General features: G+C 42.4%; 1 protein-coding gene across 10 annotated transcripts in view; it reads right to left on the minus strand.

Annotated features, from left to right (window-relative positions):
* Bptf (bromodomain PHD finger transcription factor) overlaps positions 1-22016 on the minus strand; it is a 113206-nt gene that overhangs the window by 22854 nt on the left and 68336 nt on the right. For 7 of the 10 annotated variants that reach the window (XM_048366979.1, XM_048366977.1, XM_048366976.1 and 4 more), the window contains 10 exons: positions 17722-17846; positions 16208-16336; positions 14308-14458; positions 13925-13967; positions 10639-10885; positions 9769-9920; positions 7978-8086; positions 4965-5182; positions 2037-2256; positions 520-1442 (listed from right to left, as the gene is read on the minus strand). In XM_048366979.1, coding sequence (XP_048222936.1) covers positions 520-1442; positions 2037-2256; positions 4965-5182; positions 7978-8086; positions 9769-9920; positions 10639-10885; positions 13925-13967; positions 14308-14458; positions 16208-16336; positions 17722-17846 — 2317 coding nt within the window. The remainder of the gene's footprint in view (positions 1-519; positions 1443-2036; positions 2257-4964; positions 5183-7977; positions 8087-9768; positions 9921-10638; positions 10886-13924; positions 13968-14307; positions 14459-16207; positions 16337-17721; positions 17847-22016) is intronic. The other 3 variants (XM_048366981.1, XM_048366980.1, XM_048366978.1) reach the window with 1 other exon arrangement.

Consider the following 22016-nt stretch of genomic DNA (forward strand, 5'->3'; position numbering starts at 1 on the left):
GTATTCCTCACTCCTCTAAACTGCTTTACTTCACTGAAGTGCCACTTTATGATGCTCCTGCACAAGGCCACCTTCAATGTAAGCTATGGAAAAATATGTACTTAAGATATTTTTATAAGGTATGGCAGGAAATGCAAATGAATTCAATGTGGCTAACATTTGGTTCATCTATATGCAAATGAGGGAAAGAAAAGAGCAAATAACTTCAAATGAATAATGTCTGAATTAGTTTTAAGACAAGTTTTTTAAGACTTTTTAAAGACTACAAGTTCTGTATTTATGACAATTCAACTCAGAACTCCATTCTTCCCCCCAAACAGGTCGTTTCTACCAAGCTCTGATTGTATATCCAACAAAGAGTTGCAAACCATCACAGTCAGTATTTCTGGTCCAGCTGCTGCTTCTCCTGAATGAACTGCAACACCAGTGACTGTCTCATTCAGGAAACCAAACACTAAGTCTACTGCACAGCGCAATAATTCAAGCTACCCACATGCTGCTTTGACTTAATAACTTTACCTGTTTCTGAATGATTTCACTTTGGTTAGAAGCTTGGAGGGTGTGTTCACGCTTAATCTCTATCTGTTGCTGTTTCTTCTTCTGCTGCTGATCCCTGAGTTGCTGAACCCTCTGCAACTGCTCTTGCACACTGGCTGCCTGCACTGTAACCACATTCTGAATTTGGTGAGGCTGCACAGCACTGCTTTGCTGAATTTGAATAGGTAACTGGAGTTTGATCTGATGGGGCACACCACCTTGCTGGGCCTGTATCTGAGCCACAACCTGCGGCTGGATCTGAGAGAGAACCTGGACTTGTTGTTGCAGCTGAGGTACAGCAATGACTTGGGGCTGAGGCTGCGGAATTTGTAGCTGAGGACATGATGGGGACGAAACAGTAACTTGACTTAACGTTTGTCCTGCTGAAAGAGTTTGAGTTGAAGACTGTACCTGGGGTTGTGACTGTGGCTGGCCTTGGGAAGGTATCGGAAGAGATGTGTGTGGCTGAATTGGAATCGGTTGTGAGGCTGAAGTCTGAACCTGGGCTTGCTGTCCAGGAGACACTTGGGATGGAGTTGATGGACGTATTCGAGTCTGTGGTGGACTCTGGACACGAACAGGAGACTGTCCTTGAACATTACTCTGAGGCTGACACTGTGATGCAACTTGGGGTTTGGATGACTGTGCTTGGGCAGGTTGTGCTTCAGAAGGGACATGGGATGAAACGGTTGTCTGGGGCTGGACTTCAGGCTGGTCCTGAACTTCAGGCTGTGTTGGGGACTGGGGCTGGGGGAAGGACTGGGATTGGGACTGTGCTGAAGGCTGAGCAGTCTGTGGCTGGGCTTCTGCAGGACTCACACTTGAAGATGGAGCTGGCGGCAGTGTTTTGGCTTGTGGCACCTGGGTCTGGGGTGACAATTTACTCTGTTTTTGTTCACCTGAGCCTGTGAAGAAGAAAGACAAACCATTCCTATTACTCTAGAATGTAAGATGATGGCTGGAGATCTCTAAAGTTGTCTATTTTAAGCCTTTTGAAATGGTCCCCTTTGCCCTGCTGTTGCCCAGCTGCACTCTGTACACGACTCTACTCTCCAAGGGACTGGTTTTCAAAGTAAGGCACAGCCTCTGGGGTCACACAGCTGTTTGGACCTACACACTATAAGGCTCCCTTTCGCCTTGGGGGTGGTGGCAGGTAGTGGCAATGACTGGAAGGAGCCTGGTGAAGTGGTGAGGACCAACAGCACTCGGCTGCAGGCTGACCTGGATGGATTTACCATCCAAATTGATTCCAAGACTTTATCAAGGCTTGGCAATCAGTGAGTAGGCAAAGCTGCCATAATGTCCATTACTTTGGGCCCCTCTTCCTGATTTTTTAAGTTGGTGGGGGGGGGGGGGTAGTGGTGACAGGGAGTCTACAAGAACAAGGCATGGGAGCATAGAGATGTTCTGAGAATGATGGTGTCAACTGCTAAGCTCTGGTCTTCTTGTGATATTGGCCCAATGACTATTCAGCATTGTCACAAAGCCCAAAGCTCTACCTGCTGTAGTGGAGACAGTGGTGGTGCTGGTGCTGGCTGTTGTGGCTGTTGTTGCCAAGGGGGTAAAGAGGAATCGCTGCACAGTGCCATTTGGCATTGCAGCTTGCATGAGCTGCTGTCCTGGGCCTGGCAGTATAGTCACCCCTTGAGGTATCAACTGCAACTGTCCAGTAGTCTGACCTTGTCCTTGAATTACCACTGTCAAACCTTGATTGCCACCCTGTGGGAAAAGAGCACAACATACAGCAATGTTCAAAGAACCAATCTATAAAGCTTCTTGTTTTGGTTGAACTAGGGTTGAACTCAGGGGGGCTTATACTTGAACTGCTTATTTACCTGATGCTCTACCATTTCAGCCCCATCTTCCAATAGCCCTATTTTTTGCTAGTTATTTTGAACACTAAGTCTAATGGATTTTTCTGCTTGGGCTAGCTTTGAACTGTGATCTTCTGAGTCTCAGCCTCCTGAATAGCTAGGATTACAGTTATAAGCCACTAGTGCCTGGCTATATAAAGTATTCTTTTTTAAAAGTGAGTCCTGTGGCTTGAACTCTGGACCTGGGCTCTGTCCCTGAGCTTCTTTTGCTTCAGGCTAGCAGTGCTCTACCAGCTGAGCCGCAGCATCACTTTAGGCTTTTCCTGAGTAGTTTATTGGAGATAAGAGTCTCATGGACTTTCCTGCCAGGGCTGGACTGGAACCTCGATCCTCACATCTCAGTCTCCTGAGTAGCTAGGATTACAAGCATGAGCCACTGGTATCCAGCTATAAAGTATTCTTATTCAATCTCTTACATACTGTAAAGAACCTTTAACATAAGGAATACATACATACATATCCGTGTGTGTGTGTCCATAGAATGACAAAAGCATTTAGATAAGCTAAAACGAGGGTACTTGTGATATCTAGAAGAAAACACATGACTGATGAAGAGCGTGGTCCTAGTTCTCCAAATAGCACCCAGATACTCCAGAAGCATCATTCCTCCAGCCCCACGGTGTTCACTCCATGAACAAGGCATTGAAGGAATGACTAAAGTCTCCGTGAAGTTCTTACTTTAAATATTATATTCCTGCTATTTTATAATTTTTTGTCCCTTCCAGTCCTGGGGCTTGAACTCTGGGCCTTGGAACTGTCCTTGAGCTTTTGTGCTCAAGGTCAGGGCTTTATCACTTGAGCAACAGTGATACTTTCTGCTTTTTAGTATTGAACTGGAACGAAGAATCCTGTGGACTTTCCTGCTCAAGCTGGCTTCAAATCACAATCCTCAGATCCCAGCTTCCTTAGTTACAGGAATTTTTTGATTTTCAAAAAGCATTATCACAATAGTCTCTCATTTTTCACCACAATGGGTTTAAGACTTAGAGAGCAACAGAGAAAACATCACTATAAACTCATTCCCAAGTCAAGTCCCTTGCCCAAGTTAAAGGTTTCTGTTTTGTTGTTGTTTTGTTTTTTTAACTATGTGAAAAGCATACTGGGGGTGTGTCTGTACATAAAGTATGAAAAGATTTTTCATTTTTGTTTTGGTGCTAAGTAATGAATTTCTCACATGCTAGGAAAGCACTCTACCACTTAAAAGAGTTTTAGACACGGGATGTAAGCACCAAGTCAGGAGGACCACTTAAGGTCCAAGTATTTTCCAAATAGGAACTAGGAACCCAAAAGTCCCTATGTACTGACTTACTATCTAGGACCTTGGAATCCAATAAGTCTGACTGCAAGGAGTAGGGCAGAGAATTAGAAAGCCAAAGTAAAAACAATTCACAAATGCTTAATGAAAAACCAAAACCAAAACCAAAACCAGGGCTGGGGATATAGCCTAGTGGCAAGAGTGCCTGCCTCGGATACACGAGGCCCTAGGTTCGATTCCCCAGCACCACATATACAGAAAACGGCCAGAAGTGGCGCTGTGGCTCAAGTGGCAGAGTGCTAGCCTTGAGCGGGAAGAAGCCAGGGACAGTGCTCAGGCCCTGAGTCCAAGGCCCAGGACTGGCCAAAAAAAAAAAAAAAAAAAAAAAAAAACCAAAACCAAAAACTGGAGGCCTGGACAACTGGGCATAATGGTGCACACAGACAGTCCAGGCACTCAGGGGGATGAGGAAGGAGGGTATGAGTCCAACCTGGGCTACATAGTAAGAACCTGGCACAACAAAAACAAACCAAAACCACCACCAAATTCCTGACATCTCAAGTTTGTGTACTGAGCTTCATATACTCATGATTTCTTCATAGCACATTCAGTCTTGCTTTTCAAGAATCTGTGTAGTTCATGTACATTCAAAGATACACACATACCAAGTATCACTTAAAATGAACACCCACCAAACTACCCCTATGGTTATCTTAGCCAGTAGTTAAGAACTTGCACGCAAGGTCACCTTGTACTTTCACATCACTCCTTCTCTTTCGAGTGATTTTACCTTCATAGGGCCATCGAGGCTTCCAGCACGTGAGCGCCATTTACAATATTGTGGGAGCTGTCCTCTCCAATGAGAAAGAGGCATCTCTACCTCTCCACAATATGGCATAGTTTTGCCTGTTTTTAAATTTTATACAAATAGAATTGTAATGTATGTTTTTGGTTTTTTTGACCAGTCCTGGGGTTGGACCACACAGCAATATTGTGTCTTGTGAGGAAGCAACTTAATGTACTCAAATTTTGTTTTTTCCTGTGGAAACTGGCCAACTAATAATAATTTGGTAGTTAGAAGGGCTACCTGTCTACTATGCTCGCAGGCTCACAGCTAAAGAGTCTCCACAGCTGGGATTGATTTTGTCTTCCCTGAACAAAGTATTTTTGTCTGACCGTAGGAAGCACACCTATCTTAAGATAAGTACCTTGGGAAACTTATCAGAGTAAACACATGTCCTTAAACGTGCAGCGCGACTCAACAAGATCATTTCTCAAGTGGAGGTGACATTACTTACGTGGCCCTGCGTTAACTGAGTCAGCTGAGCCATGGTAAGCTTCACCTGCCCTTGCTGAGGGCGGGGGGCCGGGGGCGCGGAAGACTGTAGACCGGTGCTGGCTGCTCCTGAAGTTAAGCCTTTCTGCCCAGGAGTCGAGGATGTTGTGCTCGGGGCAGAGATGGCAGTGGAAACCGGCTGCCCTCGGATGATCTGAGTCACAACCTGCTGAGGAGCACCTGCACAAACAGCAGAGGGACCTGGATGGCATGCCTGCCTGCAGCAGTATTCTGGGCTGAAATAACACTGCACACGATGTATTCATTTCAACTTTCAGAGACACTCAGTCATGTACCCCAACATAGGCCCACAGCAAAAGGAGCTGCCTGAATGGTAGCAGGTCTACGCTCAGCCAACTGACACTCGCTAATCAGCTCCGGCCACCCAGAGCAGAGTGAACCGACAACATATACCCCATAAACCCAAAGCGACAACAGGGGAGACAAAGGACGTGTGAACCACACCACAAAGGTTTCTTTTCTTTTCTTTTTTTTTTTTTTGGCCAGTCCTGGGGCTTGGACTCAGGGCCTGAGCACTGTCCCTGGCTTCTTCTTTGCTCAAGGCTAACACTCTGCCACTTGAGCCACAGCACCACTTCTAGCCATTTTCTGTATATGTGGTGCTGGGGAATTGAACCCAGGGCCTCATGTATACGAGGCAAGCACTCTTGCCACTAGGCCATATCCCCAGCCCCACCACAAAGGTTTCTTAAAAAAATTAAATGTTTCAAAAATAACTGTACTGTAAAGTCTTAGAACTGCAAATATCCAGGGCCACTTGCAAGGAGGAAGCGATCAGAATTGTATACACTAAGTCTCCAAAATAAGTGGACTTAGCTTAAATGCCTTGGTAGTTTTCTTGAAAACTAGAAGGGCATGTGAACTGTCCCTGCCCATCCCCAATGCCAAAGTTATTATTTAGTATTTTAGTAATTTGATATTTACTGATTCATTACTAATTAAGGAATAATTCCAAATTTTTCAAGTTTTTGTATTTATTTCCTGTCATTTCTCTTTCTGCAAATGAATATATTTACATACATCTATACTTGTTTTTTGTGTGATGGTACAAGACTTCAACTCAGAGCTTGAAGCTCTTGTCTTTTTCACTCATGGCTGAAGTTCTACCACTTGAATGCTAACTCTACTTCCAGTGTTTTGCTATTAACTGAAAATAAGAGATTTGTCTGCCCAGGCTGGCTCCAAACTTCAATTTTCAAATCTCAGCCTCCTAAGTAGTTAGGATTATAGGCTTGAGTCACTGGAACATCAAGTATGCCTTTCTTTAAATGGTGTGTGTGTGTGTGTGTGTGTGTGTGTGTGTGTGTGTGTGTGTGTGACACTAGGATTTGAACTTAGGGCTTTGGTATTGCTAAGCAAGCTAGAACTCTACTTTAAGCCCTCCTTTGCTTCTGTTATTTTTCAGGGAAGGCCTTGCATTTTGCCTTAGGTGCATCTTGGATTGTGATCTTCCTACCTATGTCTCTGGAATAGATACGATGACAGCATAAGCTACCATGCCCAGCCTACTTGTTGGGAGGGGTTTTATTAACTTTTTTGCCAACACGGTTCTTGAATTGTCATCCTCCCGAACTCCACCTCCAAGTAATCAAAATTAAAGGCATATACTACCACATCCAGCATGCATTCTTTTTTATTTCTTTTTTTCTCTTGGTTGGTCATGGGGCTTGAACTCTGGGCCTGGGTACTGTCCTGAGCTCTTCAGCTCAAGACTAGCACTCTATCACTTGAGCCACAGCGCCATTTCTGGTGGTTTATTGGAGATAAGAGTCTCATAGACTTTTCTGCCCAGGCTGGCTTTGACACAAGATCCTCTGATCTCAGCCTCCTGGATAGCTAGGATTATAGGCATAAGCACCAGTGCCCAGCTCAGTCTTTAACTTTAAATACTTTTAATAGTCTATTCTCATTCATTATAGTAAATGGAGGTCTAGCATTACTTTTGTAATTTTGCTATGTGTTGTGTTCTATGTTCCTTTGCTGATTCCTTGATTTTATACAATTTACCATACTTTTTTTGTTCCTTTTCGTTATTTTTATGATTAGAATCTATGTATTTCATTTATTAGAGGCTTTATGATTTTTTTTTTTTGCCAGTCCTGGGCCTTGGACTCATGGCCTGAGCGCTGTCCCTGGCTTCTTTTTGCTCAAGGCTAGCACTCTGCCACTTGAGCCACAGCGCCACTTCTGGCCGTTTTCTGTATATGTGGTGCTGGGGAATCGAACCCAGGGCCTCATGTATACGAGGCAAGCTCTCTCGCCACTAGGCCATATCCCCAGCCCCCGGCTTTATGATTTTCTAAGTATACCTAACCTATTTTTTATCTTGGCAAGGGTAAGAATGAATAATATCTATGGGTGCATAAAACAATGGATTAGAAATTTGGTAAGCTTTTATGTTATTTATTTATTTTTGCCAGTCCTGGGGCTTGAACTTAGAGCCTGAGCACTGTCCCTGGCTTCTTTTTGCTCAAGGCCAACAAGGTTGCTTTTTTTTTTTTTTTTTTTTGTCTTTTTCTTTTTTGGTACTGGAGATTGAATTCAGGACATTGCACTTGCTAGGCAAGCACTTTGCCACTAAGCTACATCACAGCCCTGGTATGCTTTTAAATACAAGTTTAAATTAGTATTTTCTAACATGAATATTGCCAAATACAAACTATCACTGAGGGCTGGGAATGTACCTTAGTGGTAGAGTGCTTGCCTAGCATGAATGAAGCCCTGGGTTCAATTCTTCAGTAACACATACACAGAAAAACCTGGAAGTGGCACTGTGGCTCAAGTAGTAGAGTGCTAGCCTTGAGCAAAAGCAGCCCAGGGACAGTGCCCAGGCCCTGAGCTCAAGCCCTAGGTCTGGCAAAAACAAACAAACAAAAAAAAAACCCCAAAAACCTATGACTGATTTCCTGGAGCAGATGTTTAGATACAGATGATAATAATGGATGGATGAATACCTGGCTGGACCATCACTGGTGTTCGAATAATTGCCTTTCCAAGTGTCGACTGTTGGAGTGGTGTTCTAATCACAGTCATACCAGGTCGGATCTGAGGCCCCGTGATTACCTATACATGACACAAAGAACAATATATTAAAATACTAAAGCATGACAGACTTCGAATGACATCTCTTAATATTCTATATTGACAAAAAATGTCTACAAAAATGACAGAGGCTCTTGGATAATACATTTTAAATTATAGTAAGCACTGGGATAAAGATGAGATTTTTGAGAAGATAAAATTGCATTTAAATGACCTCATTACACACTAGGTATTCTTGCCATGTATACTAAAAAGAGCCTACAGACTTAAAGAGGCTGTCCCAGGCAAGGTTCCGTTTATGCCTATTTACTTATGATCCAACCCGTTCTTCTTCTTCTTTTTTTTTTTTTGCCAGCCGTGGGGCTTGAACTCAGGGCTTGAGCACTGTCCCTGGCTTCTTTGTGCTCAAGGTTAGTACTCTGACACTTGAGCCACAGCGCCACTTCTGGCCGTTTTCTATATACGTGGTGCTGGGGAATCAAACCCAGGGCTTCATGTATACGAGGCAAGCATTCTTGCCACTAGGCCATATCCCCAGCCCCTCCAACCCATTCTTGTAACCTACTTCATGTAATAAAGAAAATCCACAGGGCTGGGAATATGGCCTAGTGGTAAAGTGTTCGCCTCGCATACATGAAGCCCTGGGTTCGATTCCTCAACACCACATATATGAATCTTCTATATCAGCTGGTAGAGGTGGTATTTTTCATGCTACTTCATTTTTTCCCCCTTGCCAGTCCTTAGGCTTGAACTTAGGACCTGGGCACTGTTCATTTCAAGGCTGGCACTCTACCACTTGAGTCACAGTGCAATGTCTGGTCTTTTCTGTGGTACTAAGGAATTGAACCCAGGGCTTCATGCATGTTAGTTGAGCACTCTACCATCAAACAACATCCCCAGCCTCATGCTACTTCTTAACTAGGTGGTATAATATTTCCTTCGGTGGACCAGTGCTATTCATGGATTTTACATAAAGTTTCCTTTCCAGAAATTATTTCTAAACTACAGTAATGTGCTTAAATGTTAAAAAATTAATACTTCATGTATCAACTTTATCACAAAAATAAATTAAGCCAGGAGCTGATAACTCATGCTAATCCTGGCTACTCAGGAGGCTGAGATCTGTGGAGTGCAGTTCAAAGCCAGCCTGGGTAGAAAAGTCTGTTAAACTCTTATGTTCAACACTTATCAGCAAAAAGCCAGAAGTGGAGCTGTGCTCAACGGATAGAAGGCTAGCCATGAGCAAAAAGCTCAGGGATAACACCTAGGCTCTGACTTCAAGCCTCAGGACTGGCAGGTGTGTCCATGCATGCACAAAGGAAGGAAGAAAGGAAGAGAGGGAGGAATTTTTCCCCCCTAAATTAGCACTTTATCAAAAATTAAGAAAAACAGAGCTGGGTGCTGATGGCTCATGTCTACAATCCTAGCTATTCAGGAGGCTGAGATCTGAGCCAAAGCAGCAAATGCCATTACTCTTATCTCGCTAATCACCAAAAGGCCCAAAGTGGAGCTGTGGCTCAAGTGGTGGAGCACAAAAGCTTAGAGATATCACCTAGGCCCCTGAGTTCAAGCCACAGGACAGTCATCAACAACAACAAACAAACAAATAAATAAATTAGCCAGATTGATTCTTAGACAAGGTCATTCTAAGATCTTCATCTTCCTGATGTGTATACCACTCCATAACAAAACATAACTCTTACTTGTGAGGGGCTGGTGGTTCCTCCTGAGCCTGAGGTATTAGGCCTAATCGTGACAGTTGCTGTCCTTGGCTGGAATGAAGTAAAGGTCTGCTGACTTGTGCCTGTACTCGATGGAATGATACCCAGGACTTTCTGCTGCACTTGGACAACACCTTAAAAAAAAGACAAAGAGGTCATTAACTACTATCTCTTTAAGGAAAAGCATCAGTGCTGCTTGGTTTCTAGGAGAAACTATGTGTGGAAGGGTAGCATAGTGGGCCACACAGAATGTGAGATCTGAGGACTGAAACCAGTGAAAAGGAAATGGAATAATGGCAACAGTATGATCTGGTAAATGTGAATTAAAACTCTTTGCATCTCCCTTACCTCCTTGTGTGGCTGGCACATTTACAGCGACAATCTTGCTGTTTGCAGGAAGTGGCAGTTTGGTAATTACTTTTCCTGCCATAGTGACTGGATTGCCTGTAATTTGGAACGTCTGACCTGTGCTGGCAATGGTGGTAGCAGATGTGGCAGCTGTGCTGGTGGCTAATGGGGTATAAGACATTTAATAAGCTTTAGATTTAAAATAACCAGCAATGTAGTGACTTCTAGGAAGGGCACCAATGCATGAAATGTGGCTCATCCTGTATCACATTCCTTTCCACTCACAGTGAATTATGTAGATGTTGAAAAATAATGTAGGAAAGCTTTGCTAATGTCATATAATGAATATTATCTGGAAATAAACCAATGGTTACAGTTTTGTTTGCTCTATCAGCTGCAGAAGAAAAACAACTTTCTAAAGATAGGTTTCATTTCAGTAGGGGAAGGATCAAAAGTGCCTTGTCCTGGAGGCAAACAATGTGTGACATCAGCACGGCTCTGTACCTGAATTTGACTGGCCTTGTTTAACCCAGGTAGCAAAGGTCTGGTGGAAGTTCTTGTTTTGCTGGAATGTGACTGTCGCTGGAGAGCCCACTTTGGTAGTTAGTACCATCTTTGTCCCAGGGGTAACTGAGCCACTAATGGGGGCCACCATAACTTTCTGGGCTGGAGAGATGGTGCTGGTTGTACTGTTTGGTGGGGATGTAGTAGAAGCAGCGATGACTGTAGGCTTCTGTTGCTCCAGGCGTTTCTACAAAAGTCAGTAAGAGAAAACATGAATCCGTGTAGTTCCACATGAAAACAATATTGTTTTGCAAGAAATCCAGCCATGATTTTGTTCTCCCCAAGAAAATTTATGAAATTTTATTTCACTTTTTGGTTGCCAGCCTTGGGACTTGAACTCAGGGCCTGGGTGCCATGTCTGAGCTTCTTTTTCTTCAAGGCTAAGGCTCTACCATTTGAGCCACAGCACTACTTCTGCCCCCCCCCCCCTTTTTTTTGTTAGTGGGGGGAAGGGTATAGTGTTAGTAGAGATAAGAGTTTCACAGACTTGCCCGCTCAGGTTAGCTTCAAACCGCTATCCTTTTATTTCAGCCTGACTAGCTAGATTATAGACATGAGCCACCACCATCTAGCTATTAAACTTTTAATGTATATGCCTAACTACATTTAACCTATAATTTAAATTCTTGATGAAGGCAATATTTACAGGCATCTATATCACATATATTTTATTATCATTGCCCAAAACATGAAGATGATCCAAATTTTGTGACCTGTACAAATATCCAAGCTTGCAGAATGAAAAAAAGACATGGATAATTTACTGAAAAGAGAGAATACCTTAGGCTGGGAATATGGCCTAGTGGTAGAGTACTTGCCTCGCATACATGAAGCCCTGGGTTCGATTCCTCAGCACCACATATACAGAAGTGGTGCTGTGGCTCAAGTGCTAGAGTGCTAGTCTTGAGCAAATGAAGCCAGGGATAGTGCTCAGGCCCTGAGTCCAAGCCCCAGGCCTGGCAAAAAAACAAACAAGCCAAAAAAAAAAAGAGAGAGAGAGAGAGAGAGAGAATACCTTGCTGCTTAGGGGGTGAGCCAAGAACAAATAATAGGTTTCTGTTTCATTGTAATAATTAATCCAATCAGAAACAGCATGCCAAAATGTACTCCCTATTCAGTTTGGCAAACTTAAAGTCAAACAAACAGAAAGTTATGAAACCACTTCTCTATAGAGTTCTAATAGGGTTTTTTGTTTGTTGTGCTGGTTCCAGGGCTTGAACTCAGGGACCGAGTGCTATCCCTGAGCTTATTTTTTTTTTACTTACGGCTAGCATTCTACCACTTGAGCCAATGCTCCATTTCTAGATTGTCTTTCTTTCTTTCTTTTCTTGAGTTGCTTATTGAGGCCAAGCCTCATGAACTTTGGTGGCTTCACACCATGATCCTCAGATTTCAGCTTCCTAAGTAGCTAGGATTATAGGCATGAGCAACTAGCACCTGGCTTTAACAGTATTTTGTTGAAACATTTTTATAAAACATGCTTCAGGCTATTGTACAGAGAATGCTGTTATAACATCTGCAAGGAACACAGCAGTTCAAGCCTGTAATCCTAGCTACTTGTGGGGTAAATGCTAGGGAGATTGCAGCTTGAGGTACCAAAGGGAAAAATAGGCTGGTAAGGCTCCATCTTATCCAAGGGATGCGTGTGATGTGGTGGAAACTACCAGTCATCTAGCAACACAGGAACCACAAATAGGAAAAGCACAGTCTAGGCATGGGCATAAAAGTGAGGCCTTCTCTCAAAAATAACCATCACACAAAAAAGGAGCTGTCTCAAGTGGTAGAGTGTCTGCCTAGCAATCATGAAGCAATCCATAGTACTACAAAAACAAAAACCCCAGTACTACCACAAAAACACAACGAACCAAGGGCTAAGCCAGTTATGATACTATACATCTATAATCCCAACACTCAAGAGGTAGAGAAAGGATGGCCTTTAGTTTAAGGTCAGCCTGGGCTACAAAGTGAGACCTTTCCTGCCTCAAACAAAAATTTAAAAAAAAAAAAAAAGACAAGACCAGATACCAGTGGCTCAAGTCTATAATCCTCATTATTCAGGAAGAAACTCTTATCTCTAATCAACCATCAAAAAGCCAGAAGCAAACCAGGTGCTGGTGGTTAACACCTGTAACCCTATCTACTCAGGAAGCTGAGACCTGAGGATCACTTTTCAAAGCCAGCTTGGGCAGGAATGTCCATGAGACTCTCTTACCCCAAAAACCAGTAGTGGAACCATGGCTCAAAGTGGTAGAGTCTTGAACAAAAGAGCTCAGGGACAGAGCTTAGGCCTTGAGTTCAAGCCCTAGGACTGGCAAAAAAACAAAAACAAAAAAACAAGCCAGAACTAGAGGTATGGCTCAAGTGGTAGACTTCTAGTCTTGAACCAAAAAACTAAAGGACAGTGCCTAGGCCCAGAGTTCAAGCCCCACTACTGATATAACACACTAACAACAACAATAATAACAACAAAAAACATACTCTAGGATGGGAATATGGCCTAGTGGCAAGAGTGCTTGCCTTGGATACATGAAGCCCTGGGTTTGATTCCTCAGCACCACATATATGGAAAAGGCCAGAGGTGGCGTTGTGGCTTAAGTGGCAGAGTGCTAGCCTTGAGCAAAAAGAAGCCAGGGACAGTGCTCAGGTCCTGAGTTCAAGTCCCCAGGACTGGCAAAAAAACAAAAAAACAAAACAAAACAAAAAAACCCTATATTCTATTTTATCTGTGTCCCCAAAGTTTGAAAATTCTACTTGGGTAAAAGCTCATGTCCCCTGAGAGAAACAAGCATGTTCTCTTTGTGCCTCAAGTATCCAAGCACATATACAGTTCACCACTGAACAATCCCTGGCTCTTTAGCATCAGCAATTACAATTAGAATACAGCTGTTATGTAAATTTACTTGTGCATAGATTACAGAGACTTTCCAGATTGGCATTTTTCAGGATAATTTATTTCTTGAATTCTCATTTCTGGAATTGAAAGATAATGAACAATAGAACTTTGCCTTGTCCTCCATTATGTGTATTATAGCCTCCTGCACCCCAAAGCTGGGTTCAAGTAGTAAACTAAGGTACATTTGAAATATCCCACATGTATACCATTACTGCGCTTGTGGGCGGTATAAACTGTTGCCAGGCAGGACTCCTTGTTGGGTAGATGGTCACTGCTGTCTTAGGAGAGCCTCCCTTTGGGCCTTGCACTCACCCCCCACTTTTAGTCACTAACCTTAGCCTGTTGCTCAACAGCTTGGGCCTTTTCTTTCTCCACTCTGCAAGAAAAAAAAAGAAAAAAAAGAGCAACTTATCAGAAACTACCCTATCAGACATTGGGCCACTATTTCGATTTAAAAAATAAACTTTTTGAAAATAAATAGAGACTAACAAATGGCTAACATAAAAAATAGAACCTTAATGAACTAAAGAAAGCTAGCTCTTACAATCAAACAGTGCAGTAAAATTAACTATGATTTATATAGCTATACATATATATGCTATAGATACAGACATATCTATACACAGATATATACTATATATAAATTATATAATGAACAATAGCCTGATAACTCTTAAATGATAGAATTTGTGATCAGATATTAAGGATTTCCTTACCTCTCAGCAAAGGCTCTGATTTCCCAGAGTTCTAATTCTTCCTCTGCAACCCAGGTTTCAATAATAACAGGGCCAGTTTGCTTAGGCGTTTCTGGTCTCTTTGGCCGCAGTGCACTTGATCTAAGGCCTTTCCTCTGAGGTGTAGGTGTTTCTTTGGAAAAGAAAGCAGAGTAGGGGCTGGGAATATGGCCTAGTGGCAAGAGTGCTTGCCTTGTATACATGAAGCCCTGAGTTGAATTCCCCAGCACCATATAAACAGAAAACGGCCAGAAGTGGTGCTTTGGCTCAAGTGGCAGAGTGCTAGCCTTGAACAAAAAGAAGCCAGGAACAGTGCTCAGGCCTTGAGTCTAAGCCCCTGGACTGGCAAAAAAAAAAAAAAAGAAGAAGAAGAAGAAAGCTGAGTATTTTAAATGACCCAGCTTTTTGGGGGTGGGGTGGGGGATTTGGTCATGGGGCTTGAAATCTAGGCCTGGGCACTCTCCCTGAGTTCTTCAGCTCAAGACTAGCACTCTACCATTTGAGCCACAGCACCATTTCTGGTTTTCTGGTGGTTAATGGGAGATAAGAGTCTCACACACTTTCCTGACCAGGCTGGCTTTGAACCTTGACCCTCAGATCTCAGCCTCCTGAGTAGTTAGGACTACAGGTATCAGCCACCAGGACCCACTACAAAACTGTTTTTTTTGTCTGTTTTTTTAATGAGCTTACTGCCAAGCACTGGTGGCTCACATCTGTAATCCTAGCTACTCAAGAGTCTGATATCTGAACATTGCAGTTTGAAGCCAGCCTGGACAGAAAACTGTGAGACTCTTATCTCCAATTATCCACCAGAAAACTGGAAGCGGTGATGTGGCTCAACGTGACAGAGTACTAGCCTTGGGTGAAAGAGCTCTCAGGTTCTGAGATCAAGCCCCATGACTGACACTCCTGACCTCCAAAAGAATTAGAGTACTCCTGGAGTCTTCTATATATTAAAGGAAAAACAAACAAACAAACAAGAATAATTGCCAAACTTTTTCTTCTTTATGTCATTTTTGACACAAACTATCTGTGTGCAGCCTAGGTTGGTGCTGAATTAATGATCCTTCTCCCTTAGCTTCCAGAGTGAATGTCATAGACTGTAAGAATGTGCTGCCAAACTCAGCAAACATTCTCTCCTTAAAGAGCCAAATGGTATGGTCAGACTGTGCGGGCCAGCTGGTCTCTGTTCCAACTACTTGACTCTTCCCTTTGTATCATAACAGAAAGAAAATGCATACCTGAGTAAGAATAATTATGCTTCAATCAAACCTTATTTGCCAGGGGGAAAAAAAAAAGCAAGCTGTCTGGCCAAGGCTCATGGGATGCGGACTAGTGGCTCACGTGACCTGTTCCCCCTGCCTGTCAGTCTATTTAAGCCCCTTTCCCCCCATGTGACTAAGACCCCAACACAGATGCATGCTCCTCTCACAGAGGATGCAGGCTCTCACAGAGCCTCAGTCTCCCAAGTAGCTGGGATTGTAAGTGTATGCCACCACACCCAGCCTGAATAATTCTTTGTGTTTCATATAGTATTTTTATTCTGACCACTGAAGTCCTTTGCAGTAGCTTTAACCCTTTAGTCCACAAACCATTTTCATAAGTCAGGCTCTGCACAAAATGCCATGATTACAACAAACCAGCAAGAGTAGTGGCTGTTTTCCTGGGGCTAGGGACTATGGTCCAATCACTGCCTATATCTTCATTACAGGAGGTTACATAGTAACTACAGGCACTAATATGTGGCTAACAGAATCTTGCTATCTTTATTACTTAAATTCAGTTAAAATTTTTTTGATACTTAGTTCATACTGAAAAAATATTTTTCAAAAATTTTCATGTGTATGGGTAACAAGAGAACAAAAATGTTACCATTCTTTACCTTTTGGTGCTTCTGGGACTCCAATGGGGCAAATGATTTTCCTGATACAGTATTCAGAACGAATGCCATAAGGACCGACATCCCGCCTCTTAATTATTTCTGTGGTTGTGATTTCAGTTTCAGATGTTTCTATGGGGATTCAATTGCATATTATTAATACCATCATATATTCTCAGAGACTATAAAGGTACCATCCCTCTTTAAAGAAGAGACACATGGAATAAACCTTCAGAAATATTTTATTAATGACTACATGGTAGTAGACTGCAACAGTATTGAGTTTCTCCCATGGGAAACTTATTAGGTTATATACTTAGGTGTGTTTGGCCTAGGGTCTCACTATTTTGGCCTTGAACTTTTGGGTATAAGCAATCTTCCTATTTCAGCTTCTTGAATAGCTGAGAGAAAAATTTCTAAACTGGGCTGGGAATATGGCATAGTGGTAGAGTGCTTGCCTCGTATACATGAAGCCCTGGGTTTGATTCCTCAACACCACATAAATAGAAAAGGCCAGAAGTGGCACTGTGGCTCAAGTGGTAGAGTGCTAGCCTTGAGCAAAAAAAAAAAAAAAAAAAAAAAAAAAAAGAAGCCATAGACAGTGCTCAGGCCCTGAGTTCAAGGCTCAGAACTGGCAAAAAAAAAAATCTAAATTGGACAAAAACGTGCGACTTAGCTCTTGGCAGTGAAACTGAAAATAAAAATCCTAGATTGGAGGTGTGGCTTGGTGGAGCACTAGCCAATGAGTGAAGGCAGTCGAGTCCTAGTCTAGGACTCTGCCCATCCCCCCCCCACCCCCCCAAAAAAACCCACAAGATGAGTCTTAGGACAACAGAATCAAGCACAGGGCTCACAATTTAAATGACTTCTACTCTTACAAAAGATATCACTTGAAAGATTTGACTTTCTTTTTCTTTTTCTTCTTCTTCTTTTTTTTTTTTTTTTTGGCCAGTCCTGGAGCTTGAACTCAAGCTTCTTTTGCTCAAGGCTAGCACTCTGCCACTTGAGCCACAGCGCCACTTCCAGCTTTTTCAATATATGTGGTGCTGAGGAATCGAACCCAGAGCTTCATGTATACGAGACCAGCCCTTTACCACTAGGCCATATTCCCAGCACCAGATTTGACTTTCATGTATGGTGTCGTCTCACAATCTGAATTTTCCCCTAACCATCAGGATTTTATAACATGTTACACTTAAAAGCTATATTATTGTTGTTTTGGTGGTACTGGTAATTGAATTCAATTTGCCACTTACATTTGCCACTTGAGCCATGCCTTAAGCCCATAAAGCTGTATTTTTATGAAAACAACAACAACAACAACACAGATGCTAACTATAACTGGGAGAGACTGAGGGAAGAGGTGACACTGTTTAAAACAAATGTACTCTTTACCTGACTTATATAACTGTAACCCCTCTATACATCACCTTTATAACAATTTTTTAAAAAGATGCTAACTAAAATGGGTAACCAACCAGTCAAGTGACATTATCCTTAAAACTCAACCCCCTTACCTGTCCGTGTAGTCCCTCCTCCTGGTGGAGCCTTGGCTGCCATGTCATCCCATCTCAGGCTGGCCCACAGTAACCGCAACATCAGGCTCACTCCCGCAAGGGACTTCACCGTCTGAAGCCTGTACCTGAAAGATCGGACCAAGTAAACCTCTCTTTCTCTCAAGATGCGCATACAAACATACATTTTCTATTTCCATCTCTGTGCCTCCCATCCTTCTCTCTCCATTGCTGGTCTTCCCTCTATCCTTTCTCTTCTTTCCTCAATTGAAAGATTTTGTCTTTACCTTCATTATGACTTAAGCATTTATAGTAAGTTTTGTCTTTTTTTTTTTTTTCAAGGTCAGTTGTGGGGCTAGAACTTGGGGCCTGGGTGCCACAGTGCCATTGCCAGGTTAAGAATATCATGGACTTTCCTGTCTGGGCTGGCAATCCTCTGGTTTCAGCCCCCTTAGTAGCTAGGAGTACAGGTGTGAGCCACCAGCAAGCGCCTAGCTCATAATATGGTGTTGTAAGATTCTAACATTATATGTTCCTTCAAAGAACTTTTTGTTCCTAGATACAACTTGTACCTGACAATTTTAAAGGGTCTATTTTCATTTTGAATGTCACATAAATATGCACAGTAATAAGCATGTTTCACTGTAAAGTTGAAATGGTAACAATTTATGAAGATTTCACAAATTAATTCATCTCCAAAATACAAGTTAAAGTATAAACAAGAACAAATAAATTGTTTTTAAAAGCAGCTACAGAAGTTTTGACTGATTTGGGCTGCAACAGAAAAATCTGAAAACGTTTTATCTAACACTGGGGCTTGAAATCAAGGCCCCCTTATTTGGCTTTTTCACTCAAGTTCATCTCACTTCCATCTTTTTTTCTGGCTAAGTGGAGATAAGAGTCTTATAGAATTGTCTTCCCTGGCTGGCTTTTCAAACCTCAATTCTCAGATCTCAGTCCCCTTTGTAGCTAGGATTACAGATGTGAGCCACCAGTGCCAAGCTTGTTTATTTCTTCTTAAAAAGCAAAATTAAACCTGAATACTTTGCAAATGTAGGAAGACCTTTCCCAGTGGGAAGAAAACTCTGTATCCAAATAGTGGTTCTAGAAAACATCAAGTACTAGATGCTGAATAATACCATCTAACAATGTTAGTGCAATTTAGGGGTCCTATAATGAGCAGTGAAACATTAGAAAAAGGACAATGCTAAATCAGTTACTAATCAGAAATGTTTGTTTTTCCCTTCAGACATAAGCAGCATAGTGTGAAGTTACTGAATTGTTTCTCTGTTCTTCAAAGCTAAAATCAGTTTCAAATGAATTTACTCAACTGCAGTGGGTAAATGCCCTGAAATATACCTCACTAGAATTTTTTTTGGTTGATCATGGGGCTTCAACTCTGGGCCTGGGAGCTGTCTCGGTGCTTTTTTGCTCAAGGCTAGTGCTCTACCACTTTGAGCCACCAGCATCCAGCACCAGAATGCATTTTAAAGGATCCGTAGGCTGTCAATTCTATACTAGGACTTTTGGATAACAAGCAATTGATAGTTTGACTCTATATAAATGAATATGCTAGCTGATTGCAATGTAGGAAAGTCTACAAAATCAAAGTGATTTCTTTCATTAATAGAGACAGACAGGGCTGGGAATATGGCCTAGTGGTAGAGTGCTTGCCTCGAATACATGACACCCTGGATTTGATTCCTCAGCACCACATATATAGAAAAAGCCAGAAGTGCACTGTGGCTCAAGTGGTAGAATGCTAGGCTTGAGCAAAAAGAAGCCAGGGACAGTGCTCAGGCCTTAAGTTCAAGCCCCAGGACTGGGGGAAAAAAATAAAGACAGATGGTATATGTCGGTGTGTTACTGGAGACTGAACTAGAACCTTCCATGCTAGGCAAGCACTCTACCACTTGAGCCATACCTCCAGCTCGGTAGACAGTAAATCTGCAGGCAACTAGCATTTGAAGGACAATACTTCCTTCTATCAGCATTAAGTTAGAAAAGGGAACCATGTGAAAAAGACAAAGCTCTAGCTAAGACGTTGCTGCATCTTCCTAAGGTTCTACCCCTACGTTGACACATTATGCTATGTTCTCTCTGGGTGCATCCTCAGACAGGCACAGAGCAGCTCTTCTATTAGTGGGGAAACACAAAGTGCAGGGATGTCCTGAGAGGGATAAAGTCTCCCTTTCAGACCACACCCTAAAGGAATCCTTAGGGAACTTGGCTCACATGGAGAAAGCAAATGGAGACTTATGTGTAAAGACAAGTTCATTCGCATTCACTCGTCTCATCTGCTCTCTATGTTCACACAATAACCTCACCAGGGAGAAACACATCACCTAGATCATCAGCTTGCTCATCCAGTCATCTGTTCAGAACACAGCTGAGTGCAGTCTATGTGGCAGACTATGTGAAAAGATCTGGAGACACATCAGTGAATTAGAATCTGTTTCTGTGTTCCAAGTACAAGAGAGGGACATCTGACCTAGCTTGGGGACAGAGATCAGAGGCTTGGTATCAACTAAAAGGACAAGTTAAGGGTGCGTGCTGGGCAAGGGGCAAGGAGGGCTGGTTGAGGGCAAGGGGTACAGAAATGCTTAGAAGCAATGTTGAAGAGCACACACCCGTCTACACCACATCCAATGTGCTATGTCTGCGGGGCAGGATTGTGGAGGTACAGATAGAGATGAGGCTGGCCTGAGAGAGGAAGGCAGAATCAAAAATGTGCTGCCCCGACCAAAGAAGAGTAGGATATTCTGCTATTGGGTAGTCATCCACAGAATAACCACAGGACAGAGTGAAATGTTACAAGCTTCTTCTGGCAGCACTATGGAGATTACCAGGTCAAAGTGATCATGAAACACAGAGGAAAGGCTTGGGAAAGGGTAAGTGGCAGTGTGTGGTCAAAGTTCTGTGTCTATGAGACAAACTTCACTTTCCCATAGTGCTCAACTCTAAGATTAATAAAACTCACACATGCAGCTGGGCACACCTATACTCCCAGCAACTGAGGGGCTGAGGCACAAGGAGCCAAGAATTGGGGACCAGTCTGGGCAATATAGTGAGACCCCCAGAATAAATATTTTTAAAATATCATATCATACATGTGTCTGTGGAATTCTTAGTTCCTACTCTAAGGAACAAACATACTTTGTTTAAGTGTGAGTATAAAAATGCACTTCATAGGTATGCTTTTTAAAAAGTGTATTCCAAAATGAAGAACACACACATTTACCCATACCTCTCTTAGACAGAAGGTATTTTATTTACCTCAACTTTAGCAAATTAAGATGTTAGCATATATCTGAAGGCAATTATCAAAAACATACAGGAAAGTCTTTCTTTCCATTAAAAATGAGAAACAGGTACAAATTGTGCACAGTACATAGCATACAATACAACACAAGGCTCCTGAAACCCAGCTGTGCACAGAAGGACACTGAGCACTGCGTGAGAGCTGGCAAATTGTAAGAGCAGCACTTCCCAGTTCAGTCTACCTTCCACTCCCCAACAGAAAAGAGCAGAAGGGCCAGCCTCAGCAACTGCCAGGTCATTTTTAATTAAGAGTATTTGTACACAGTAACTTTTCCAGTGGGAAAGAAGTTACCTGCAGGACAGTCAAGGATACATTTTGGGACCGCTCTCAATGAAGAAAGCAGAAAAGTGCAGAGTAATCCTACAAATCCATGAACTGTAATGAAGAATTCCTTGATTCCCTGCAGGATTCTGCAAATCCTTCATTGCAGGCCCTGCAGAGAAATTGTACTTTTCAGCTGTCTCTACTGCATGTGTAATGGAGTGATGATATTTTACTTCAAATTAAATGATGAGTTATAAAAATAAAACTTGCTCATACAAACTATGATTGGTTGGATCAGTAAATTAATTCCTCTACAGAGAGCACTTATTTACATTCTTGTTTGGTCTTTTCTGATGTTAGCTGACTACAATATAAAGGACACACAAAAAAGTGTGACTTTCAAGAAACTGGAAACACATTAAAAGACACACCAAAATCAAAGTTTTACGAGAAATGAAATCTGCTCAGTAACCTCCGACAATAAGCTTAGGAATCTAGCCAAAGCAATCTACCACTAAGACTGAGCCTGCTTTCCACACACGCTCCCCAGACCCTTACACATTCTCATGCTTATGTCCTACCTCCAGTTATAAGGGTGAAGAGAGAGACAGACATTAAAAAAGATAAGGCAAGGACAGATAGGTGGAAGATGACAACAAAGCAGACTGGGATTTAGGAAACCAGGCCTTCTAACTTTGCCTCTGTGTAGGCA

This window comes from Perognathus longimembris, chromosome 17, assembly GCF_023159225.1.
Source record: "Perognathus longimembris pacificus isolate PPM17 chromosome 17, ASM2315922v1, whole genome shotgun sequence".
Classification (NCBI taxonomy): Eukaryota; Metazoa; Chordata; class Mammalia; order Rodentia; family Heteromyidae; genus Perognathus; species Perognathus longimembris.